The sequence below is a fragment of the Syngnathus acus genome, chromosome 24, assembly GCF_901709675.1.
Source record: "Syngnathus acus chromosome 24, fSynAcu1.2, whole genome shotgun sequence".
Lineage (NCBI taxonomy): Eukaryota > Metazoa > Chordata > Actinopteri > Syngnathiformes > Syngnathidae > Syngnathus > Syngnathus acus.
In genome coordinates this window covers 7,547,942-7,570,181 of record NC_051108.1, presented here as the reverse complement: position 1 = coordinate 7,570,181, position 22,240 = coordinate 7,547,942, and the positions used below count along the sequence as shown (strand labels likewise).

Sequence of the window (22,240 nt, the reverse complement as noted above, 5' to 3'; positions counted from 1 at the left end):
TTTAACTTTAATAAATCAAACACTGATGGGACAATCCTGTACCTCTTTCTTTTCTACCAGAAATGTGTTGCGCTGGTCAGGGGGTACTTGGCTGAAAAAAGATTTCAAAGGGGGTACATCACTGGAAAAAGTTTGAGAACCACTGGTCTAGAAGACTAAACAAGAGTTTTCACCTCTTACTCGATAGAGGAATTTGGCTAAAGCAGAGAAGCAGAACTGGTAATATGTAATGCTAATGTATAAAGCCGTTTAACACTCAACACATGACTAGAACAACCGTGTTGATGACATGAAAATGATCTTGTCATTTACATGCAGTACTTAGGAAAAGCAGAAGAAAAATACAATTTGCATAACTTTGAACACAGCGTTGTAGTCTGTTAAGTGGATATCAAGAAATATAGAATAAATGTTGAGTTTTGCATAACGCTCTCGGGTTGGAACGTAACGCCTCGTGTCCCTTCGTACTTCATCATGCTGCTGTCTAATTGACTCGGGTCCAATTTTGTGTACGGCACTTCAAGCTTAGCGTTTCTGGCCTTGATAACATTGCTACGGTTGGACAAGTCTGCTTGAAACTTCATCATCATCAGCTTGACCTCGGGCTGCCTGGAAGTCAAAAGTCATCGCAGGCTTCTTTCCGAAGTAGCACGTTGACAGAGTGCCTGAAACCCAGCAAATGCTACGACTTGCAACGAGAGACTAAAAAGGAAAGCTGAGCTGCTTTCAAACGGCCGCCGTGAATATCAATCGGCTGCGCCCGTGCATATCGTGCGACTTGACGAACAACCCCAGTTCGAGTCCTCGTGATAAATGAGGGCGCCGAGGCGAAGGTTGAAAAGCATGAAAGATGTATGGCGGCCTAAAGTTCATGTCGGAGGAACCTTTAATGAGCCTAAAATAAATACTTTCTGTGGTCCAGCATACACACGTGTGTATGTCAAGTTATTAGCTAGCCTTGCTAGCCACTTGAAGGTCCCATACGACACATAATTTTTCCAATATTTCTGTCTGTGAACTGCCAATGAACCTTTCCCTAATTTCAATTCCGTCGGGGAAAAAAAACACACAGGCAGTGTCTGGGAACCCTGAAGAAAGTCCATTTGCAAAGTCTAATGGCTTCAATAATTTTCCCAATGACTTCAACTCATATGACCCATCGTTTCATTTTGATGAATACCTCGATTAATAACCACGTTATGACTTTGGAAGACTCGTCGACTTGAATCAATCACTTCCGTCTTTAAATGTCCGAAGCGAGGTCACTCTAGTCTTTACGATTCTTACATTTCTAGCAATCAATCACGATTCCAAGTCCATGCTACTATGAATCAGGCTAATCAGTTCCAAAATGACAACAAAAAGCCCAAAGACAACATTTATTTAAATTTGGAGTTACATTGAAAGTAGGTTATCTCCCTTCAAGAAGCCACATGCATCTTCACTCATTTTAATTGCAATGCATGTAAATCTGTATATTTAGCCTCTTCTTTCCATATGGATTTTTATTCCACACGCATGACTCAAAGCGCTCAGCCATTCTGCAAGCATGAAAAAGTCTTTGTGAGCACTTCAAAATGTAACACAAAGAATATTCCAGTAAGACGCATTCAAATTCTTTGGCAAGCCTTTTTGGAGGATGTCCAAGTCTCCATCCTCACATCTCTAAGACGGAAGATCGCAGCGTGCCAAACTTGGCAACAAAGTCGTCCCGGGCTCGCACTAGAGCCTCCTCGTCTATGTACACGACGGGTCTCCTGGCGGTCACGACGTACTGGACCTTCCTGAGGCTCCAGCCCAGCACGTACATGAGTAGGCCGCACACGGCGGCCGTGGAGCGGCCCACGCCGGCGTTGCAGTGGACGTAAACGGTGTGGCCGTTCTCCAGCAGACCGTGAAGCAAGAACACTGCCTGAGGGAGCATCCGGATGCGACCTGAGAAGGTTCTGTCGTTGGTTTTGGTGATATGGATCGGACCGCCTCCATGATGGGAGGTGTTACTGTGGTTCAAATTGTTGGCTTACCCTCAGTGCTCATGTCGGGCGTGGGGATCCACACGTAGGCGAGGCCGCAGCGGTTATACAACTTCATCACGGCGTCAGGCGTCATGGCTTCGTCAAGGTTCTCTCGGCAGCCGTGGGAGTTGTTCACCACGTCCTCCTCCGTCTGGAAGTTCATCACCGCGCTGATGCCAAGGTCATGCTTCATTTTGATAGTCATGTGTTCCGCTCGCCGAGGACAGCTCCCCAGCCAAAGCCTCGGTAGCACCCTGTGGGAGCGACAAACAAGGATGCGCTCAATGAGTTGGAAACGCATTTGCCGAGGATTCATTCTTTGTGGCAGATTGGAACATCTCATGTTACATTTCTGACAGCAAATTGAAAAGAGCAAAGTGAAAGGACATAAGAGGCTAAAGAGGGCAACTGAGGCTCTTGGTTAGTTTGTTTCATCCATACAGGAAAACATTTTGTGACGATACTGGGGATAGGCACTCGATAAATTATTTGACAAATGCTCTGGTTGCCTAGAAACCAAAAGAGATCCTTTTGCCTGTTTCAATCGTGAGGATTCCTCAAGTGAAACTCTAACTTGTTAAGAGGGTGCTTTTGTTGTTATTGTGTTAGAAGTCTCCAAACAACAACCGAAGAATTTGTATCTTAATTATTCGTTCGGCACCATCTTGTTGCCGGGTAACCATGTTGACCTGAGGGAAGCTGGCATTCACTGTATAGGCATTAAATAAGAATCTGGCACTTATTAAATTGGATTGATGGAAGCATTGTGGCGTTTTTTGTCTTACCTGGAGAAGTGCATGGCATTCTGACCAGCCACGCTAAAGTAGAAGTTGGTGGTGTGCTTCATCTCGTCCGTGTGGCCCGTCTCTTCGATCCAGTGGCCGATCGGGTGGCAGTAGACGCCGTCCACCACATTCTGCTCGTCATAGGTGCATGTTCTGTCGTGGTGTGGCCCGTTGCCTGTGGATAAAAAAAAAATTGTGCGGCTATTAACTACTATTCACTATTGGGATATTATATTTTTATGTATGCGCCTGTCCGGCTTGCTCAAAGTTTAAGTTTGTTGCTGTCAAACAAAAGGAGCAGAACATTGAAATTTATCAAAACAGTCTATAAATGGACCAAATAGACTTCCTAGTTCAATTAAAATTAGGTTCAATAAGGAGCACTGACGGAAAGACTCAATTCATTCTCGGATATTTGCTGCCACAGTGTGGTCAAAAGGTAAAATTACGTCATTTAAATGGACCATTTAATTCAACTGCGGCGTGAAGCTTTTTTGCTTGTGCTGTACCTTCCCAAACATAATTGCCGTCCGTTCTTCGGATGAACTTAAACCACAGTGTGTCCTTAAAGGGCTCCCGCAACCGCACGTCACCGAGCCACAGGCACGGCTCCCGGGTCGACACCGAGCTCCGACAGGCTCTCATCCGAACGGCCTTGCTCGGATCCCACTGGCCCATCTCCTCGCGCGAACCCAAAATAAAGAGCTCGACGTGCGGCGAGTCTGCGGTGACAATAACGCCGAATCGGAACAACATGCCGGACATGGTCATGGACTCATTTGTAGTCGCGATCAAAGTGCAGCTCTTAAAATAAACTTGAGTCCGGTATAGTTAGAAGCGTGTTGACGGAAGTAAAAATGTTAACAGTAGCGTTGTCTAGTGGTGGCATTTGGAAATACAGCAGCCCCCACTCCATTTCTTTTTTAATGCAGAAAGTCCGAGTGGTTTTATTCCCTAAAAAAGGTTTGTTTAATTAGAAGCCACCAGAACATTATACTTAGTTTCAACTTATATTGGGCAAGAAAAAATAAATCTCAGTAACAATTCAATTAAAATCAATTGCACTTCAATAATTGTTCATAAAATATGTTTGAAACATTCATTCGAGTACCGCTAGAGGACAGTTCTGCCTTGAAAAACAGTTTTGTGATTATAATCCCTCGAGGGAAAATTCAATATAGATTTCAGAGCAACATGCCTTTATTAGTGTACAATTTCAGCTTTTCATGTAAAATTCAACGAATTAAACAAGTCTAAAAACACAAGGAGTTGAATCCAGCAATTTATTGATGTATTTACTTTTTCAACCACGACCTAAACTTTTAAATGATAGGATCACAGCTTGTTGTTTTTGTGAGATACATTGAGACTGACTACATTTGTGAACACATACTTTTCTGCAAAAGTCTGGGGGGAGAACAACCGGAGAGGACATTTTTAATGTCGTTAACGCATTTTTCTCTGAAAATGGTATCAGCTGGAAATCCTGCAGCAGCATCTGTACAGGTCCGGCTGCATCAATGACGGGCAGTGTGAAAGGGCTCATTGCGCGGATTAAAAAGGAAAATCCCGACATGAAGTGGACTCACTGTGTGATTCACCGGGAAGCGTTAGCGTCCAAGAAAATGAGCCCCGTGTTGCATGATGTTTTGAACGACAGATTCAAAGTGATCAACTTCATCAAGTCAAGGCCACTTAATGCACGTTTGTTCCGCCGCCTCTGTGAAAACATGGGAGCTGAACACACGCAACTCCTCCTGCATACAGAAGTGCGCTGGCTCTCTCGAGGGAAGATACTCAACAGGCTGTTGGAGTTACGAGCTGAAGTGCACACCTTTCTGACAGAGCACGGATCTCCCCATGCCACCTTGTTCGAGAACACGGACTGGCTTGCAAAGTTTTGCTATCTGGCAGATATATTCAGCAAACTGAACGAACTGAATGTGTCTCTGCAGGGCAAGGACACCAGCATCCTGAACCTGTATGACAAGTGGGTGGTTTCCTGAAGAAAACAGAGCTGTGGAAAAGGGCATGTGGTTAGGAGGATTTCACCTGCTTTCCTCAGGTGGATGCTTTTCTCTCCAATGAAGATGTGGAGACAGCACCAGTGAAGTTAGTCATAGTGGGACATTTGGCTAACTTGATAAAAGGCTTTCATTGCTACTTTGCTGACATGGAGGAGAAATCTGCACAGCTGGATTGGGTGAGAAACTCATTTCTCTTGTCTGAAGCAAAGAGAAGCAAGCTTCCTGTCACTCACCAAGAAAAACTGATGGAAGTGACATCTGACCGTGGCCTGCAGATGAAGTTTGGCGCATCCACTCTCACACAGTTTTGGGTGTGTGTGAGGCAGGAGCACCCTGAGCTGGGACAGAAAGCTTTGGAGCAGCTGCTGCCCTTTGCCTCCACATATTTATGTGAGACTTCCTTCTCTGCAATGACTGTGATCAAAACAAAGCAAAGAAACAGACTGAGCCTGGAGAAGAACTTGATCACAGCAGTTGCCTCCCTGCCACCAAGGATGACAAAGTGAGGTACAAGCCCATGTTTCTCACTAAAATGTAGTATGAGTGCAAAAGACTCATTCAAGCTTCAAGACTGTTCAATGCTTGTTCAATGCTTGTCAAATCAAAATCAAATGTTCAATGCAACTGTTGGATTTGGTCCACAATTTAGGGAGCGCTATCTGCGCCTCACGGCAAAAGCCATTGCCAATCACCTGTTATCCAATTTACTCACTGCGTGCTCGTTTAATTTCTTCAGATTTAGGAAAATGCAAAGACACTGAAGCAGAAATTAGACTTACACAGGTTGGTTGAGTTCAATCACAATTCTTGTTAAGAAAGCTCTGTTTTCAGGAAAGTACAATACAGCACTGGGCCTTTCAAGAGCAGAAAGTCTCCATTCAGAGAAAGGCCACGTTCAAGGTTCTTTGGTCAGCTTATATTCAGTTGCACAGGCCGGTGTGGGGCGAGTTTGATGGGTGATGAGTCGTTGGGGTGGGGCGAGTTCGCAGTAGAGTTTGATTCCATGGGAGTGGGTGCTGGTTATGGACGATTCGGTGTGTGTGTGGGGGCTGCCGTCTTCCATCCTGTCTTTCGGCCTTGGTGATCATCTTTGGCCAAGTCCTTGGCTGTCTCCCTCTGGCACCAGCTGGTTTTATCTGCAAGTTACCTTCCTGTAAACATTCTGCTCCATTCTTACACTGTCGCACCTCATCCATTCGTCATTCTTTCAATTTTGTCATTTTGTACGGAATTATGTGAGCTTTTGGCTGTGACATCGTCAATTTATTAATGTTCCCTGACGATGCAAAGTTTGTTCTTTTGATACTCCATGTCTTTGCTTACATCATTACATTCTTAGTTTAATCTTAGTTTAACCGTATCTCTTCTTTGTTAGGCAAAATATTTCCCTCTGTGCAGAGCGTTCAGTAGTAATCGAAAAGCTGGCGTCTCGCATTTAGGCGACATATGACGTTTAGTCAAAACACAAGATATAATCAAGTACTGAACGGTCAAGACGACTCTGGCCGTGTCCATGATTTAGAGAAAAAACATCAGGCATGCATTACACAGTTCCTTAAGGGTCATTAAGCTATTCAGGCAATATATCAAAAAACATTTGTTATTTCACAGTGCTCAGATCATAAAGTTATAAAAACCTTTGTCATTACCACCTATTAAAAATGTCTAGTTATGTCTTCTTTATTGATTTGGTGTGTAGGTATAATTATATGCTTAAAATATTTCTTTTATTGATTTAATATGTGAATATACATTTCTGCTTATGTACTTTATTCAATGAAGTTCGAGCATATCTGTTTTTGTAGCTAGGCAGGACTTTTTGTATTTCGACCCCATTCCTTCACAACAATTCAATTTTAAGAGGAAAAAAAAAGTTTCTTTTTTTTATCCCAGAAGAGGTAAAGTGGATTATTTTTTATGAGGAGTTATCAATTTATTTTGTAAACAAGATATTATTTATAATTAAGTTCATTTATTTTTGTGAACACATTTTTAGTTATTTATATTTTTATTTCCTTGCAATAGATTATTACAAGAAAGATTCATAAAAATTAGCAGTGTTCTGCATACAGTATTTGAGTTTTGAAAGGGTTTATGCCTTCTCGGTGGTCACTGTTTACTGTTTATCGTTGTTGTTTCTATATGCAATGTTTGAAACATAAATGTGTCTGTCAGGTACATTGCTACAAGTTGTTTAACTTTAATAAATCAAACACTGATGGGACAATCCTGTACCTCTTTCTTTTCTACCAGAAATGTGTTGCGCTGGTCAGGGGGTACTTGGCTGAAAAAAGATTTCAAAGGGGGTACATCACTGGAAAAAGTTTGAGAACCACTGGTCTAGAAGACTAAACAAGAGTTTTCACCTCTTACTCGATAGAGGAATTTGGCTAAAGCAGAGAAGCAGAACTGGTAATATGTAATGCTAATGTATAAAGCCGTTTAACACTCAACACATGACTAGAACAACCGTGTTGATGACATGAAAATGATCTTGTCATTTACATGCAGTACTTAGGAAAAGCAGAAGAAAAATACAATTTGCATAACTTTGAACACAGCGTTGTAGTCTGTTAAGTGGATATCAAGAAATATAGAATAAATGTTGAGTTTTGCATAACGCTCTCGGGTTGGAACGTAACGCCTCGTGTCCCTTCGTACTTCATCATGCTGCTGTCTAATTGACTCGGGTCCAATTTTGTGTACGGCACTTCAAGCTTAGCGTTTCTGGCCTTGATAACATTGCTACGGTTGGACAAGTCTGCTTGAAACTTCATCATCATCAGCTTGACCTCGGGCTCCTGGAATCGTTCCTCAGGATAGGAACCCAGCGGAACCTGCCAGCATCGTAACACAGAGAGAATTTGTGTTTAAGTATCACCCCCTCGAATTGTCTTTAACGACACTCAACTTACAGAATCCAAGTAATCCTGTGAGCACGTACAGAAGCACGACTGTCTTGACCGACTCGCCGATGTTCGGGAGCGTCTCCAAAATGGTCGCCATGCTGGTTTGTCCTTTGGTGGTTGGAGACGGCTTGCGCAACAGTAAGGAGCCGTTGAGGACGAACATCTGGTAGTCAAACTAGAGGAGCAGGAAACGGGTTAGCTCGTCCTTTGTCCTTTTATTTGACTGTCAACCCAAATAAATATATGAACGTCTCGTATACAGTATAGGCTACAAAACAACCTGCAGAATAACTAGTTTTGAAATCAGAGACTAGTAAAAACTGTTCCAATTTTTAAAAAGTTGAATGGTAATAAAAATTGCTTGAAACATTTACTTTTTAAAAGTGAAGACAATTTGCAATTTGAGTTTTGACACAAAGCCGATGCACAATTTGTCTTTACGGGCCAAATATAATTACCGTATTGGCCCGAATGTAAGACGATGTTTTTTGCTTGAAATAAGACTGAAAAAGTGGGGGTCGTCTTACATTCGGGATCTCTACATTATACCCATTCGCTTGTGCGCAGCGGTAAGTTAAAGGTTGCTGGTATCGACTGAGTATGTTGCTGTGATCGTGTGCGTCTTTGAAAAGTGAGTATTTCCATTTCATTGTTACTAGGGGTGTAACGATTCGTAGAGCATTACATCGATTAATCGATATAATGCTCTACGATTTATTGGCATCGATGCTAAACGTAAACATCGATTTATATCGCCGTGTTTGACCTCGGACATTAGACGCGACTTTATTTTGAAATCCAGTTCATTGTTGCTTGCTTCCTTTTTCCGGGAGCAGTACGCGACGTGTTGTGTTGTGAGCAGAGCAGGCACGTGAAAGGGGAGCCGACAACTACGCGGCTCCTGGGCTGGTGCTATGGCTAGTGTCCAAGAAGACGAGGAAATTCGCTCCCCTTTGGGCTTCAAGTCATTCGTTTGGAAGTACTTTGGATTCCAAAGAAAAGATGGCTCAATATAGGAATTTGATAAAGTTCAGTGTTAAAATAAGCACTTTGTATACTACAATACTCTTGTAATTTCCTAAATAAAGAGTTTGCAGTACCTTGTTGATTTTGCGTATGAATTGTTATAAATCAGGATATTGTTCTATATTTTTTATTTAAAAAATAAAAATATCGATCGTGGAGCACTATATCGTGATGTATCGTGAATGAATCACAGCAGGCTTTAAGATATCGGCAAATATCGTATCGTGATTCTTTGTATCGATATGATATCGTATCGTGACAAAACCCGCGATTTACACCCCTGTGAGGTTGCTGTTTGTGGACTTCAGTTCTGCCTTCAACACCATTGTGCCGCAGCGTCTCATCAGCAAACTTGACAAGCTGGGCCTCAGTACCTGCCTCTGCAACTGGCTACTGGACTTCCTCTGTCAGAGGCCACAGGTGGTACGTGTTGGCGACAAGATCTCCGCCAGCATCACGCTGAGCACAGGGGCCCCCCAAGGCTGCGTGCTCAGTCCGCTGCTCTTCACCCTCCTGACGCATGACTGCGCTGCCACCTGCAGCGGCAACCGCATAGTGAAGTTTGCTGACGACACGACTCTGGTGGGTCTCATCACCAAGGGAGACGAGACTCAATACAGGCTGGAGGTTGACCTTCTGACCGCGTGGTGCAGGGACAACAACCTCCTGCTGAACGTCGACAAGACCAAGGAGATTGTTGTTGACTTCCGGAAGGGTCACGCCCAACACCTGCCGCTGACCATCGACGGTGCTGTGGTGGAGCGAGTGAGCAGTGCCAGGTTCCTGGGGGTGCACATCAGTGATGATCTCTCCTGGTCCACCAACACCGCGTCGCTGGCGAAGAAGGCCCAGCGCCGCCTGTACTTCCTTCGGAAACTCAGGCGAGCGGGGGCTCCTCCGGCCGTCATGACTACTTTTTACCGCGGCACCATTGAGAGCGTCCTCTCCAGCTGTATTGCTGTCTGGGGTGGCAGCTGCACTGACCAAGACTTGAAGGCCCTGCAGCGCGTAGTGAAAACGGCTAGTAAGACTATTGGTGCTTCTCTCCCCTCCTTGAAGGACATTTACACCTCCCAACTCACCCGCAAGGCGACCAAGATTGTGAGTGATGTGAGTCACCCCGCTCACTCTTTGTTTGAACTTCTGCCCTCTGGGAGGCGGTACAGGAGCCTGCGCTCCCGCACCACCAGACTTTCCAACAGCTTCGTACTCCAGGCTGTTAGGATCCTGAACTCGCTCCCCCTTTCAGCGTAGCGTCCTGTTCTTGCTGTATGCACACTGGCTCGGTTTTGCCCCTCATATTTAATGGGTCTGTTATTTATTCATCGCTCATTTTATTTTATTTTATTTATTATTTGTTATTTATGGTTTGGGCATTCTTGTTTTTGTTTTGTGTCGCCTACTTGTATGTCTCGTCACCGTGGGATGGAGGAAACGGAATTTCGGTTTCTTTGTGTGTCTTGACATATGAAGGGATTGACAATAAAGCTGACTTTGACTTTGACTTTTGACTTTGACTAATTGTTACTACTGTCCACTGTTGTGCCGTTTGTCCGATCGCGGTTTGCTTCGTGTGCGTGCCGTTTGATTGACAGCTCCGGCTCGCTCCTTTAAGTTTGCCTCGCATCGTACGAGTAGCCGTTACGCAGCGCCACGGCGACTAACGGTCGCCAGCAAATGTATTTTGTTGTCTCGATGACTTATGTTTGGTGTGTTGCCAAGAGTATTTCATTCATGGTTATTTAGTATAGCGGAACCGTTACATGCAGTTAGTTATGTAAGGTGTGCCATCTACTAGTGTTGTGTGATGTCAGAAGTCGAGTGTTGACTTACAAGCTGTACTTCTGTCTGTTGCAGAACCACACACACACACACACACACACACACACACACACACACACACACACACACACACACACACACACACACACACACACACACACACACACACACACACACACACACACACACACACACACACACACACACACACACACACACACACACACACACACACACACACACACACACACACCCCACACACCCTTCACACGCTTCATACAGTAATCACACACTAAAATCACATTCACACACCCAAAGACTCCCCCATGTACACTACACACACCTGCTCTCACATCCTTACGACCAAATTTGTGCCTATATCCTTTTGCCTGTGTGCCCCAATGAGCTACAGTGCCTGTTACTTTTTTGCCAATAATTCAGTAAAGCAATCAAAACTGAACCACGTCTTCCCTCCAGTGTTCTGACCGACACCCGGGGGCGAAAAGAGCATAACCATCTAAGCCAACCTCCTATACAGTCCTCAGGCTCCCCAACAATAGCGGTAGCAGTTTGCATTATTTTATTGCAATGTTTTTCCTTATTCAGATTTGTTTCAAGACTACAGTTACAGTTAGACTTCACTTTGATGGTCAATGCAGTTATTGCAATTTTGTTGTTTTATCACAGTAGATTGGTTTATTTGTTTATTTATTGCATTTCAAAAACCAGACACCATTTGTTAGGGTTTACAGATTATCTTCATCGTATGATTATGTTGGAATGTAACCTGTAATAATTTACCTAGCTTGTCCTGTCTTAACAAAAGTAGTAGACCAAAGTGCTAAGATCTTTTGAACTGATTGACTAGCTGCAGAGGAAGCAATCAAAGTTGTTTTGTTTACACAGCGTCGTAAAAGACCCCCTGCTATGCTTTGATCAGCAGGCCAGGGGCTTCAACCCCATCCTGTTTTAACTTTCACCCCCACTCTCAACCCCACTCTGTTTCTCTCAATAAATATGCTCCTGCATGAGGCCAGAGTCAGATCTCATTCGATCATCGCTGTACACACAGCGATGAATGGACTCTCCACCTGCAGGTGTGAAAAGGACTTACTTGTCTCCCGTGTGGTTCTTGCAAAATAAGTTAGAGTGAGCACCACCCTAACACCATTCATTTACAAATGTGATTGCACTTTAGTTTACATATTTAAATGTTCAGATATTAAGATGTGATAGACAGTTTTTGCATGATTTGAATTAAGCAAAATAACATGCTTTTTCTCTCGAATATATTGTTATAATCATTTGATTCAGATGTAATCATTTTCTGTATATAAATTAAATTTGGTGTTCAAAAAGTCTTTCTCCAAACTTGAGTCTTGAAAAAGAGGGGGTCGTCTTATAATCTGGGTCGTCTTATATTCGGGCCAATACGGTACATTGCGGACCCCTGTTTTAGCCCGTCTGTCGGATGTGAATCGTTGCTTCACCTGTCCGTTATTGACGGCAGCATGCTGAGCCGAAACCGTGAAGATCACCAAGGTGATGAACTTGACCACCTCCTCAACATTTTGGAAGGCCTCGGGACACCCTGTGACAAAACATGTACGAAAAAAGTTTGCTATGCACAGACATTGTCTTGAGAAATTCAAATGGGTTTATTACCTGAAGACTTCTTTCCTAAAAAGTAGCAAGTGAAGATCTCCTGGATCCACGCTTGCAGCTCTGAGTCTTGGACCACCTCGTTGTTTGAACGATAGTAGTGTCCGACTACAGCCTGCACAAATCTGACAAACAAAAAAAATCACAATCTGACTCTTGGATAGTTCTGGCAATTATGATGATGAAAATTAAAAATAACTACTTGTGGATGATGTTCCAGATTTTAAGGCCGTCATCTCTGTAGTAGAAGTCGGAGATGGACTCGAGTCCTCGAGCGCCAATGTCATCCGGTAAGCAGAGCAAGGTGTACGTTAGCTTGTCTTGCGCCCGGGCCATTAGCTCGAGAGTGCCATCGACTCCAATGGCACTCTAGTCACAGAAGATCTAAATCACACGAGCCTTGAATCATGCATGAAAAATGAGAGCGAACAACAGGGGCGCAAGGATGGGCCGTACCGTTGCAAACGTCCCGAAAGGTCCCAACAGAAACTCACGGCCCTGAGTGTTGTGATGTAGAGTCCAGCGGAAATGAGGAATCAGCAACTGCACACAAAACGGAACTTTTTTTTTAGAAGATGGAGTCTAAAGGGCAAGACCAATTCCGAGTTGATTAATCAGAGGACAAAAAGTTCATTTTGCTGTGATTAATTTGTCAGGGCAGTTACTGATCTACTGTACCTTGTGTATGGGATGAATGGCAGAGATGTTGCGGAAGAGGCTCATGGCCCAGACCTCAGACAAAAAGTGAGTGTTCTTCAGGTGGGAGATGGCCTGGTGAGTCACCATATTTGCATTTTTGACAAAAATCTTGGCAAGGAGCCAATCCGTCTCCGAGTCACTTGGCAGGAAGATTGGGTTCTCTTCTGAGGGTTCTTGATGCACCTGCCGCAAGAGCGAACCACGTCGGAACACTGACTGAGCGGCGGTACCGTTGCTCTGCGAACTACCTGGATCGCGATGGGCACCGTTTTTTTCTCAGGGTTCACGTACAAGAGACAGAGAGCGGCAGGAACTTGGAGTTCCTCCCCGTGATAGAGTTTCCCGGGTATTCCACTCAGAATCTTCTGGTCGTAGAGGAATATGTTCCCCATCTGAGTGACATTCCAGTGAAGGTTTTAAAATCAAAATGTCAGCCGGGCGACGGAAGTTAAACAATACCTTCATTTCATTGGCCAACGTGCTTCCGTCCTCTAGGAATGGCTTCACCGATTCCTCGCTGACGGGAAAATTTGATCGAAGTTCTGAACAGCGTTTGATGGAACAGGGGTTGACGCCATTCAGGAACTGGGCTCCATAAAAGTCGTCTTCCTTCCAGTGCTCGGAAACTTACTCTGGCGGGAACAATTCAAGCTAGCTAACGAGGCTAATAACAGAAAAGCTAAGCTAGGACCAACCCGACAAATAAATGGAACAACAAATCTTTATGAGATGGGCAAAGTGAGTGACTCACCTGATATTTGCGTCTTTCTGGTCCAGAAAATTCTTTTTATGTCTTCAAGGCTCTGCCAATTTTCCTCGGATGTTAGCATCCCGTTCAGCATGACTTCCAAGATCCTGACGTGATAAAGTATTCAAATTGTGACTCTTCACAATTCAAGTTTAAAGTCGGATCTGTGAGCTTACCCGACATACAAAGCCTTCTTTGACTCAAGAAATCGTGATATGGACATGCGGGCATCAACCGGGACATTTGATACCGTGAAGTCGCTGTGGTGAGGAAGTTTCTCATTGATGGAGGTCCATCTGGAAAGAATTGGCATCGTAATTGAAACCACATTCATATATCTTCTCATTTGCATTCTTACCGGAAGAAGCACTTTTTGGATGCCAGTTCGTTTTTGCGGTGCTCGTCTTCGAAAGCCTTCATGGCTAAAAAAAAAAAAAAATCTTAATGTACAGTAGAAGATGACCGAAACGGAAACATGAAGCCGAACCTTTTCCCCCTCTCAGCTCCACGACCTCGTTATTAGAAAGCCATTGGTGACACGGGAAAAGCAGACTCTCCCCCTCAGGGGTGCTCACGGTTATTTTCGTGCAGTACCACTCGCTTTCGAGGAAAGGAAAACGTTGGCTTTTCTCCACCTTCACCAAGAGAACTTTCCCCAGAGACGAACTGGTTTGGATGGTGTACGTCCCAGTCTAGAATTTAAAAATAATAATAGAAAAATAAAAACAAAGTAATAAAAACAATATATAAATAACAACAAATAAATACATACATGATAAATAAATAAGCAATAAATATAAATAAATAATAAATAAAATTAATTTAAAAATAAAAACCAATTGTTTTATAATGCGTTAGCATTAGTTGTCAAGCAAATTGGGCAACTCACCGTCTCGGTCATGAAGTTGACACCCCAGTTCTTCAAGTCTGTGGTCTCACTCTGCCCTTAACTCCCGAGCAAGGTGATGAGAATTCGGTCGAACGTGGCCGCAAAGGAGCGCTCACCTGTCACTACTTCCAGTTGCACTCTGCCATACTCGCTCAGTATTTGTAGTCCTTAAAAAGCAAACTTGATGGTCAATCGGGTGTCTGCTCAACTGGCACGGCGATGTTCTCTTTTTACTCTTTTCCTCCCTCCCCCAGCAAATGAGTGATCAAGTGCAGTATGTAAAATATAAAAAGATTTAAATGTCAAATAGAGGCAAGATAGACAAAGAAATCGTAGAATTCAACAGGCAAAACACATGTAGATGGAAAAAAACAAAGTCGAGTCGCGACTTAGTCAAACCCCGGAGGACTTGCGAGCCAAGCCGAACGAAACAACGAGCAGAAGCGCAATTCTTTTATTGTTTGTTGTTGACATCAAACAGCAAATATAAAACAACAAAGTAACAATTCTGTTTTTATTTTTATAGGTATCAACGATCCGCCTGAAGTCCGCTGGGATGGACTCATGGATGAATTCTCAGATACTTGTTTGCATCTGATACAAAACTGAAATGTTTTCACTTTTTGTCTCAGCGGGTAGACAGAAGAATAACAGTCGCAGATGACAAAGAGTTTAAGAGCTGTCAAGACTGTGAAACGTTAAAGACATTACTGCCATCTGGTGGACGAGCCTTTAATTGTTTTTTTTTTATATCATGGCGTAAACGAAGATATTACTTCTTTACTAAAAAACAAAACAAAATAAATCTCTTACTAATTTACTGCCCCCTAGTGGAAGAACCTTTAATTGTTTTTTAATCACTAACGTCACTGGCGTAGACAAAGATACAAAGATTTATTTTTAGCATTTGCAACTAATATAACACCGGTTATTGTCCAAGCCCATATTTTAGTGATTATGATTACCGCCACCAACTTAGAAAGTGTAATCTTGAAAGATAAAAAAGTTACGCAAGACAGGTGTTTACTTGTCACCCATCAAGAAGCGCTAATTTACTTAATAATGCTGCTGTCCACTTGACTCGGGTCCAAATATTTGTACGGCACTCCGAGCTTTGCGTTTCTGTCTTTGATAACATTGCTAAGGTCGGCCAAGTCGTCTTGGAACTGCTTCATTATCTGCTTGACTTCGGGCTCCTGGAATCGTTCGTCAGGATAGGAACCCAGCGGAACCTGCCAGCATCGTAAAACAAAAAGTTGTTTTCATAACCTCCAGAAGGAAATCATCAGCAAGTCTTTCATTGCTCAACTTACGGAATCGGCGTAGTTGAGCGTGAGCACGTATAGAACGGTTGCCGTCATGACCGTCTCGCCGATGTTCGGGAGCGTCTCCAAAATGGTCGCCGTGCTGGTTTGTCCTTTGGCAGTTGGAGACGGCTTGCGCAACAGTAAGGAGCCGTTGGGGACGAACATCTGGTAGTCAAACTGGAGGAGCAAAAGAAAACCGATTAGCTCGTCCTTTGTCCTTTTCGTCCGTCTGTCGGATGTGAATCGTTGCTTCACCTGTCCGTTATTGACTGCAGCATGCTGAGCTGAGACCGTGAAGATCACCATGGTGATGAACTTGACCACCTCCTGAACATTTCGGAAGGCCTCGGGACATCCTGTGGCAAAACATTTTCCAGGTGGAAAAAAAGAGCTTGCTATGCACAGACATTGTTTTGAAAAATTGAAATTGGTTTATTACCTGAAGACTTCTTCCCTAAAAAGCAGCGAGTGAAGATCTCCTGGATCCACGCTTGCAACTCCGAGTCTTGGACCACCTCGTTGTTTGAACGATAGTAGTGTCCGACTACACCTAGCACGAATCTGACCCAAAAAAAAATCACAATCTTGGATAGTTGTGGCAATGACTTATGATGGTGAAAAAAAATATATACTTGTGGATGATGTCCCAGATTTTAAGGCCGTCATCTCTGTAGTAGAAGTCGGGGATGGACTCGAGTCCTCGAGAGCGAATGTCGTCCGGTAAGCAGAGCGAGGTGTACGTTAGCTCGTCTTGCGCCCGGGCCATTAGCTCGAGAGTGCCGTCGACTCCAACTGAACTCTAGTCACGCAAAATATAAATCACACGAGCGAACAACTGGGGCGCAAGGATGGGCCGTACCAATGCAAACGACCCGGAAGGTCCCAACAGAAGCTCGCGGGCCTGAGTGTTGACGTGTAGAATCCAGCGGAAATGAGGGATCACTAACTACGAACAAAAGTTCAGTTGAAAAGCAGAACAGAACCTTTTTGTAGAAGATGGTGTTAGACGATGGGCAAGACCGATTCGATTAATCGTAGTACAAAAAGTTCATTTTGCAAAAATTGTTTCGTCTGGACAGTTATTGATCTACTGTACCTTGTAAATGGGATGAATTAGCGGGAAGTTGCGGAGGAGGCTCATGGCCCAGACCTCGGACAAAAAGTGAGTGTTCTTCAGGTGGGCGATGGCCTGGTGAGTCATCATCTCGGCATGTTTCACGATTATCTTGGCGAGGAGCCAATCCGTCTCCGAGTCACTTGGCAGGAAAATTGGGTTTTCCTCGGAAGGTTCTTGATGCACCTGCCGCAAGAGCGAACCACGTCAAAACACTGACTGAGCGGCGGTACCGTTGCACTACGAGTTACCTGGATCGCGATGGGCACCAGTTTTTTCTCGGGGTTCAGGTACAAGAGACAGAGAGGGGCGGGCACTTGGAGTTCCTTCCCGTGATAGAGTTTCCCAGGTATTCCACTCAGAATCTTCAGGTCGTAGAGGAACATGTTCCCTCTCTGTGTGACAGTGACATCACAATTTTGAATTTTTGGCATGGTCAAGTTAAGGAACACCTCACGCGTACCATGAACTCGTTGTACAGAGGCATTCCGATCTCCAGGTACGGCTTCACCATTTCCTCTCTGACTTTGAAGTTTGGAGGAAGTTCTGAGCAGCGTCTTATCAAGCAGGGGTTGATGCCGTTCAGGAACTGGGAACCATAAAAGTCGTCTTCCTTCCAGTGCTCGGCGACGTACTCTGGCGGGAACAATTCAAGCTAGCTAACAAAGCATTTGCGCGGCTAATAACAGAAAAGCTAAGCTAGGACCAACCTGACATTTCTGTCTTTCTGTCGTTGAAGATTGTTTTTATGTCTTCAATAGTTTTCCAGCTTTTTTCATTTCCGAGCATCCCCTTCCACTTGAGCTCCAAAGCCCTTAAGCGCAACCGGATCAAAACGCTTTCAAGAACGGCGACACGATGTTAAACCTCGGTCAACTTACCCCGAAGATAAGGCCGACTCAAATTCTTTAATTCGCGACTTTGACATGCGGATTTCAGCGGGGACGTTTTTGAAACTAAACGAGCTGTGTTGAGGAAGTTTTTCGTTGCTCGAGGCCCATCTGGAGAGGAGAGCGTTGTCGTTTAAGACCAAAACGGAAATGTTTTCGCGCTTGCGAAAACTTACTGAAAGTTGCTCTTCTTTGACGCCAGCTCCTTTCGGCGGTGCTCGATCAGCAACGGGTGCTCGTCTTCGGACGCCTTCATAGCTAAAAAAATAAATATTTTCTTAATGTACAGTAGAAGAAAGATGACAAAGGTAAACATGAAGCCAAACCTTTTCCACCTCTCAGCTCCACCACCTCGTTGTTGGAAAGCCATTGATAACACGGGAAAAGCAGACTCTCCCCCTCAGGGGTGCTCACGGTTATTTTCGAGCAGAACCACTCGTCGTCGCCGACAAAAAAACGAGGGTTCTTCTCCACCTTCACCAGCAGAAGTTTCCCCAGAGACGCTTTGGTTTTGACGGTGTACGTGTCATTCTGGAATTTCAGACAAAAAGAAAATGGAGGATCCGGGTTTTACTCACATTGTCCAACTCACCATCCCAGTCTTGAAGTCAACGCCCCAGTTGTCCAAGTCGGTCTTATCGCTTTGCCCTTGGCTTCCGATCAAGGTGACGAGAATGTGGTCAAAGGTTCCCGCACATTCCCGCTGGCCCGTCGTTACTTCCAGCTTGTACTCCGCCATGGACGGACCGTCGTGAGACTGTTTTCAAAGCTGAACTGTAAAATGTCTTTGTGGCTTTTCTAGACTTTCCAGTTGTCTTCTGAACACATTGGACTTTTCTAAAAGGGGTTGGCAGATGATTCGCACGACAAGAGGCAACGTCAATTTTGAAGTGAGTTGTTGAGCAAGCCAAGACAAGCAGGTAGGTCATATCTGAACATTTCAACAACAACAAAAAAATGCAGGTTGACGCACACCTAGAGACCACAAATGAGCCCTCGGGGACATTGTTGTGTTTGCAAGTACGGCACACAAACTTGTCGAACATGTCTGAGCCATCCAACGTTTCAGTGAGGGGGCAGACTGCAGCCGAAAAGTCTCACGCTCATTTCTCGAAAAGCCCAGAAGATATTTGACATTCTTAAGCCTTAAATTCTGAGTGTTGAGTTTTTTTTGCCAGAGAACAAAATGGAGAGCAAAGTTCAAGATTTCAAAACTTCATTGACCAACAATTGTCCCGCAGTTAAACAGTTATGCTGTTTTCAATTTCTTTGGGGTTCAAGTAAAGGTAAGGCAAATGAAGCTCCCCGTTCCTCTTCTTGATGGCATCGCCAATGGTGGATAATTCGACTTGAAAATCTTCAATCATCCTCAAGACCGCAGGCTCGCTGAACCGTTGAGGTTAGTGACCCAAAGGGACCAGGCCGAGACACGAGGAACACTTTCAGGGCTCGGTGAAAACCCACGTAGCTGCCTCACTTTCCAAACTGCGGCGTCAAACTTACAAAGTCGTCGTACTTCTCGCTGAGGAGCCAAATGAGAGACACGGCGAGCGAGCTGAAGGATTTGTTGGGGAGAGTCTCCAGAATGTCGTCCATGGTGGCGTTTCCTTTGACGGTTGTTGGAGCCAGATGGAGTTGCAGCGAACCGTTGGGTATCCAACTCAGATAATAAAGCTACAGGGAACAAATGAGCGTCAAATGTGGACTTGAGGCAGAGAACTTTGTCTTCACCTGTCCCATGTTAAGTGAAGAATGCTGAGCAGACGCGGTGAAGATCACCATCGTGACAAACTTGATGAGCTCGTCCATGTTTTGGATGCTTGAAGGGAAACCTGCGATGATACGGACAAACCAGGAAGTAGATTGCAAACTAATGAAAAAAAACAAATCGGCAATACCTGAAGTAGCATTCCCCAGAAAGCCATAATTGAAGATCTCGCTGACCCATTGCTGAAGCTCAGAATCTTCAGACACTTCACCATCCAGCGGATAAAAATACGCCATCACCTCCTTGACAAAGCTGAGTGACGAAATGACAAAGATCCAATATTCTGAAGAGCATCTTCAATGTCCATCAAGCTACCGAGCCTCACCTGTTAATGACATTCCACAACCTCAAAGCATCATCTCGGTAATAAAAGTTGGGGATGGACTCCAGACCTCTGGCGGCGACGTCTTCCGGAACACACAGCGACTCGTAGGTCAACTGGGCCAGCGCCCTCCTCATGAGCGCCACTTGTCCTTCTGCAGAAATCGAAGACTTGGGCAAAAAAAAAACGATGAGTCGGCCGATTGGAGGTCAAACGCCGGAGAAAATGTTCCTACATGATCAAGTAATCTCCCTGGGCCGTAGACGAGTGCGTGAGCAGCCACGTTGACAAAAAGGATGTTGCGATGATGCGGGATCAGAAGCTGGAAGACATAAGACGTTGACATCGCCCGGAAATAACGATGTCCCGCCTTTTGTTTACCTTGTGCAGCGGGTGGACAGCGGGCAGGTTGCGAAGCGTTGCCATTGCAAAAACCTCGATCATTAAATGAGTGTTGTGCAAATGCCCAACCAACAAGCCATGTAAAGTGTCAACGTGCCTCACGTGCACTTTAGCTAATAGCCAAACGGCCTCCGAGTCGCCGGGCAGAAAAATGGGATTGTCCTCGGCGGGCCGCTGGCCGAGTTGTGGGAGGGAGCTAGACAATTATCGGAATGCAGATGTGAAACCAGCCGCTTAAAAAAAAAAAAAACGAACCTGAATGGCAAGAGGGACTAATTTTTTCTCAGGCGTCAAGTAAAGTAAGCAGAGGGCGGGCGTCAGAGGAACCCGGCGACCGTCCATAACAGTTGTCGGCAGATCATCCATCATTTTGTAATCGGCGATGAAAATGTTGCCGTTCTGGAAGCACCGTGAGGAGAAGCACAAAAGGTTTTCGCTTTGTCTCGAAATGAGTTTCACCTGCCAGTGTGGGCCGAGTTTGATGGGTGATGAGTCAGGGGGTGTGGCAAGTTCGCAGAAGATTTTGATTCCATGGGAGTGGGTGCTGGTTCGGTTAGAGCTGGTTCCGTGGGGGTGGGTGCTGATTATGGGCGATTCGGTGTGTGTGGGGGCTGTTGTCTTCCATCCCGTCTTTCGGCCTTGGCGATCACTTTTGGCCGGGTTCATGGTTGTTTTTCCTCCTGCCGCTCTTCCTCTGGCACCTCTACCGGTTTTATCTCCAAGTGTCCTTCCTGTAAACCATTCTTGCACATACATCCACTTTGCCCACTGCCGCACACCGCCTATTCATCATTCTTTCAATTTTGTCATTTTGTACGGAATTATGTGAGCTTTTGGCTGTGACATCATCAATTTATTAATGTTCCCTGACTATGCAAAGTTTGTACTCACCACTTACCATGTTTTTGTTTGTTCGTTCTTTTGATACTCCATGTACTTGCTTACGTCATCATATTCTTAGTTTAATCATGCTTTCAACCATATCTTTTCTTTGTTAGGCAAAATATTTCCCTCTGTCCAGAACGTTCAGTAGTAATCGAAAACTGGCGTCTAGTATTAGTCAAAACATAAGATACAATCAAGTACTGAACATTTTTAGACGACTTTGGCAGTGTCCGTGATTTAGAAAATCATCAGGCATGCATTAAACAGTTCCTTAAGGGTCATTAAGGTATTCAGGCAATATATCAAAAAACATTCGTTATTTCAAAGTGCTCAGAAATAAATATCAGATCATAAAGTTGTAAAAACCTTTGTCATTACCCCCTATCAAAAATGTCTAGTTATGTCTGCTTTATTGATTTGGTGTGTAGGTATAATTATATGCTTAAAACGTTTCTTTTATTGCTTTAATATGTGAATATACTTGTCTGCTTATGTACTTTATTCAATGAGGATTGAGCATATCTGTTTTTGTAGCTAGGCAGGACTTTTTGTAGATCAAACCCATTCCTTCAATTTCATTAAGTGGCCCGGCGCCGGTCAACTGTATGCGGTTGGACTGGCCGTCGGCGCCCAGTAACGTGATGTAGACGTTGTTAAAGGTGCCAGCGTACGGCATGTTGCCCGTTGTCACCATCAGCGTGTGCCATTTTACTAACAATAGCGAGCAGGACACTGAATTCATTTTAATTAGTCCGCCACACTGCTCTGCCGCTCACCTCGGTTCTGCACAAAAACCCGGGTCGAGGCTTCTCTTTTAAGGCCAACCCCCTTTGAGTAGACACAGGTGTGTGGCGTTGACTACTTGATGAGTGAGTGGCGTCAGGTAAGAAAAGTGGTGTGGACCACAAAAGCAGATAATTTGCCTGGTTTTTTTGGGGGGGGGACCTCCAATGTTGCCAAATAAGTTTATGAATTAAGCGACATTTGGGGAAAAACTGATTTTTTTTTTA

General features: G+C 44.4%; 2 protein-coding genes and 2 pseudogenes across 3 annotated transcripts; all 4 read right to left on the bottom strand.

Moving 5' to 3' along the window:
- Positions 1–1,365: 1,365 nt before the first annotated feature.
- On the bottom strand, positions 1,366–3,679 carry LOC119117965 (laforin-like). 2 transcript variants are annotated; one of them, XM_037244628.1, is made up of 4 exons: positions 3,310–3,679; positions 2,801–2,975; positions 2,025–2,269; positions 1,366–1,935 (listed from the first exon to the last, which is right to left on the bottom strand). In XM_037244628.1, the coding sequence occupies exons 1-4, from the start codon at positions 3,569–3,571 to the stop codon at positions 1,658–1,660; spliced, it is 960 nt and encodes a 319-aa protein (XP_037100523.1). In that variant the 5' UTR covers positions 3,572–3,679; the 3' UTR covers positions 1,366–1,657. The 2 variants fall into 2 exon arrangements, with proteins under 2 accessions (XP_037100523.1, XP_037100524.1); XM_037244629.1 differs by having other exon boundaries at positions 1,615–1,946.
- Positions 3,680–7,240: 3,561 nt separating this feature from the next.
- LOC119117963 lies at positions 7,241–14,865 on the bottom strand (annotated as a pseudogene).
- A 490-nt stretch (positions 14,866–15,355) lies between these two features.
- On the bottom strand, positions 15,356–18,808 carry LOC119117962 (arachidonate 12-lipoxygenase, 12R-type-like). Its single transcript, XM_037244626.1, has 14 exons — positions 18,446–18,808; positions 18,180–18,384; positions 18,030–18,111; positions 17,845–17,964; positions 17,674–17,777; positions 17,427–17,599; positions 17,215–17,358; positions 16,946–17,149; positions 16,709–16,795; positions 16,482–16,648; positions 16,289–16,410; positions 16,105–16,205; positions 15,856–16,026; positions 15,356–15,774 (listed from the first exon to the last, which is right to left on the bottom strand). The coding sequence occupies exons 1-14, from the start codon at positions 18,590–18,592 to the stop codon at positions 15,595–15,597; spliced, it is 2,007 nt and encodes a 668-aa protein (XP_037100521.1). The 5' UTR covers positions 18,593–18,808; the 3' UTR covers positions 15,356–15,594.
- A 286-nt stretch (positions 18,809–19,094) lies between these two features.
- On the bottom strand, positions 19,095–21,906 carry LOC119118386 (annotated as a pseudogene).
- Positions 21,907–22,240: the final 334 nt, after the last annotated feature.

Bases quoted from the DNA above. Each gene is read 5' to 3' on its own strand.
- LOC119117965 (XM_037244628.1), bottom strand. From the start codon at position 3,571: ATGACCATGTCCGGCATGTTGTTCCGATTCGGCGTTATTGTCACCGCA. The intron at 2,976-3,309 runs GTACAGCACAAG...TTTTATCCACAG, and splicing joins CGGCAATTATGTTTGGGAAG to GCAACGGGCCACACCACGAC. The intron at 1,936-2,024 runs GTAAGCCAACAA...GAACCTTCTCAG, and splicing joins GCCCGACATGAGCACTGAGG to GTCGCATCCGGATGCTCCCT.
- LOC119117962 (XM_037244626.1), bottom strand. From the start codon at position 18,592: ATGGCGGAGTACAAGCTGGAAGTAACGACGGGCCAGCGGGAATGTGCG. The intron at 16,796-16,945 runs GTACAGTAGATC...TTTTGTTCGTAG, and splicing joins TAATTCATCCCATTTACAAG to TTAGTGATCCCTCATTTCCG. The intron at 15,775-15,855 runs GTAAGTTGAGCA...CGATGCTGGCAG, and splicing joins CGCTCAACTACGCCGATTCC to GTTCCGCTGGGTTCCTATCC.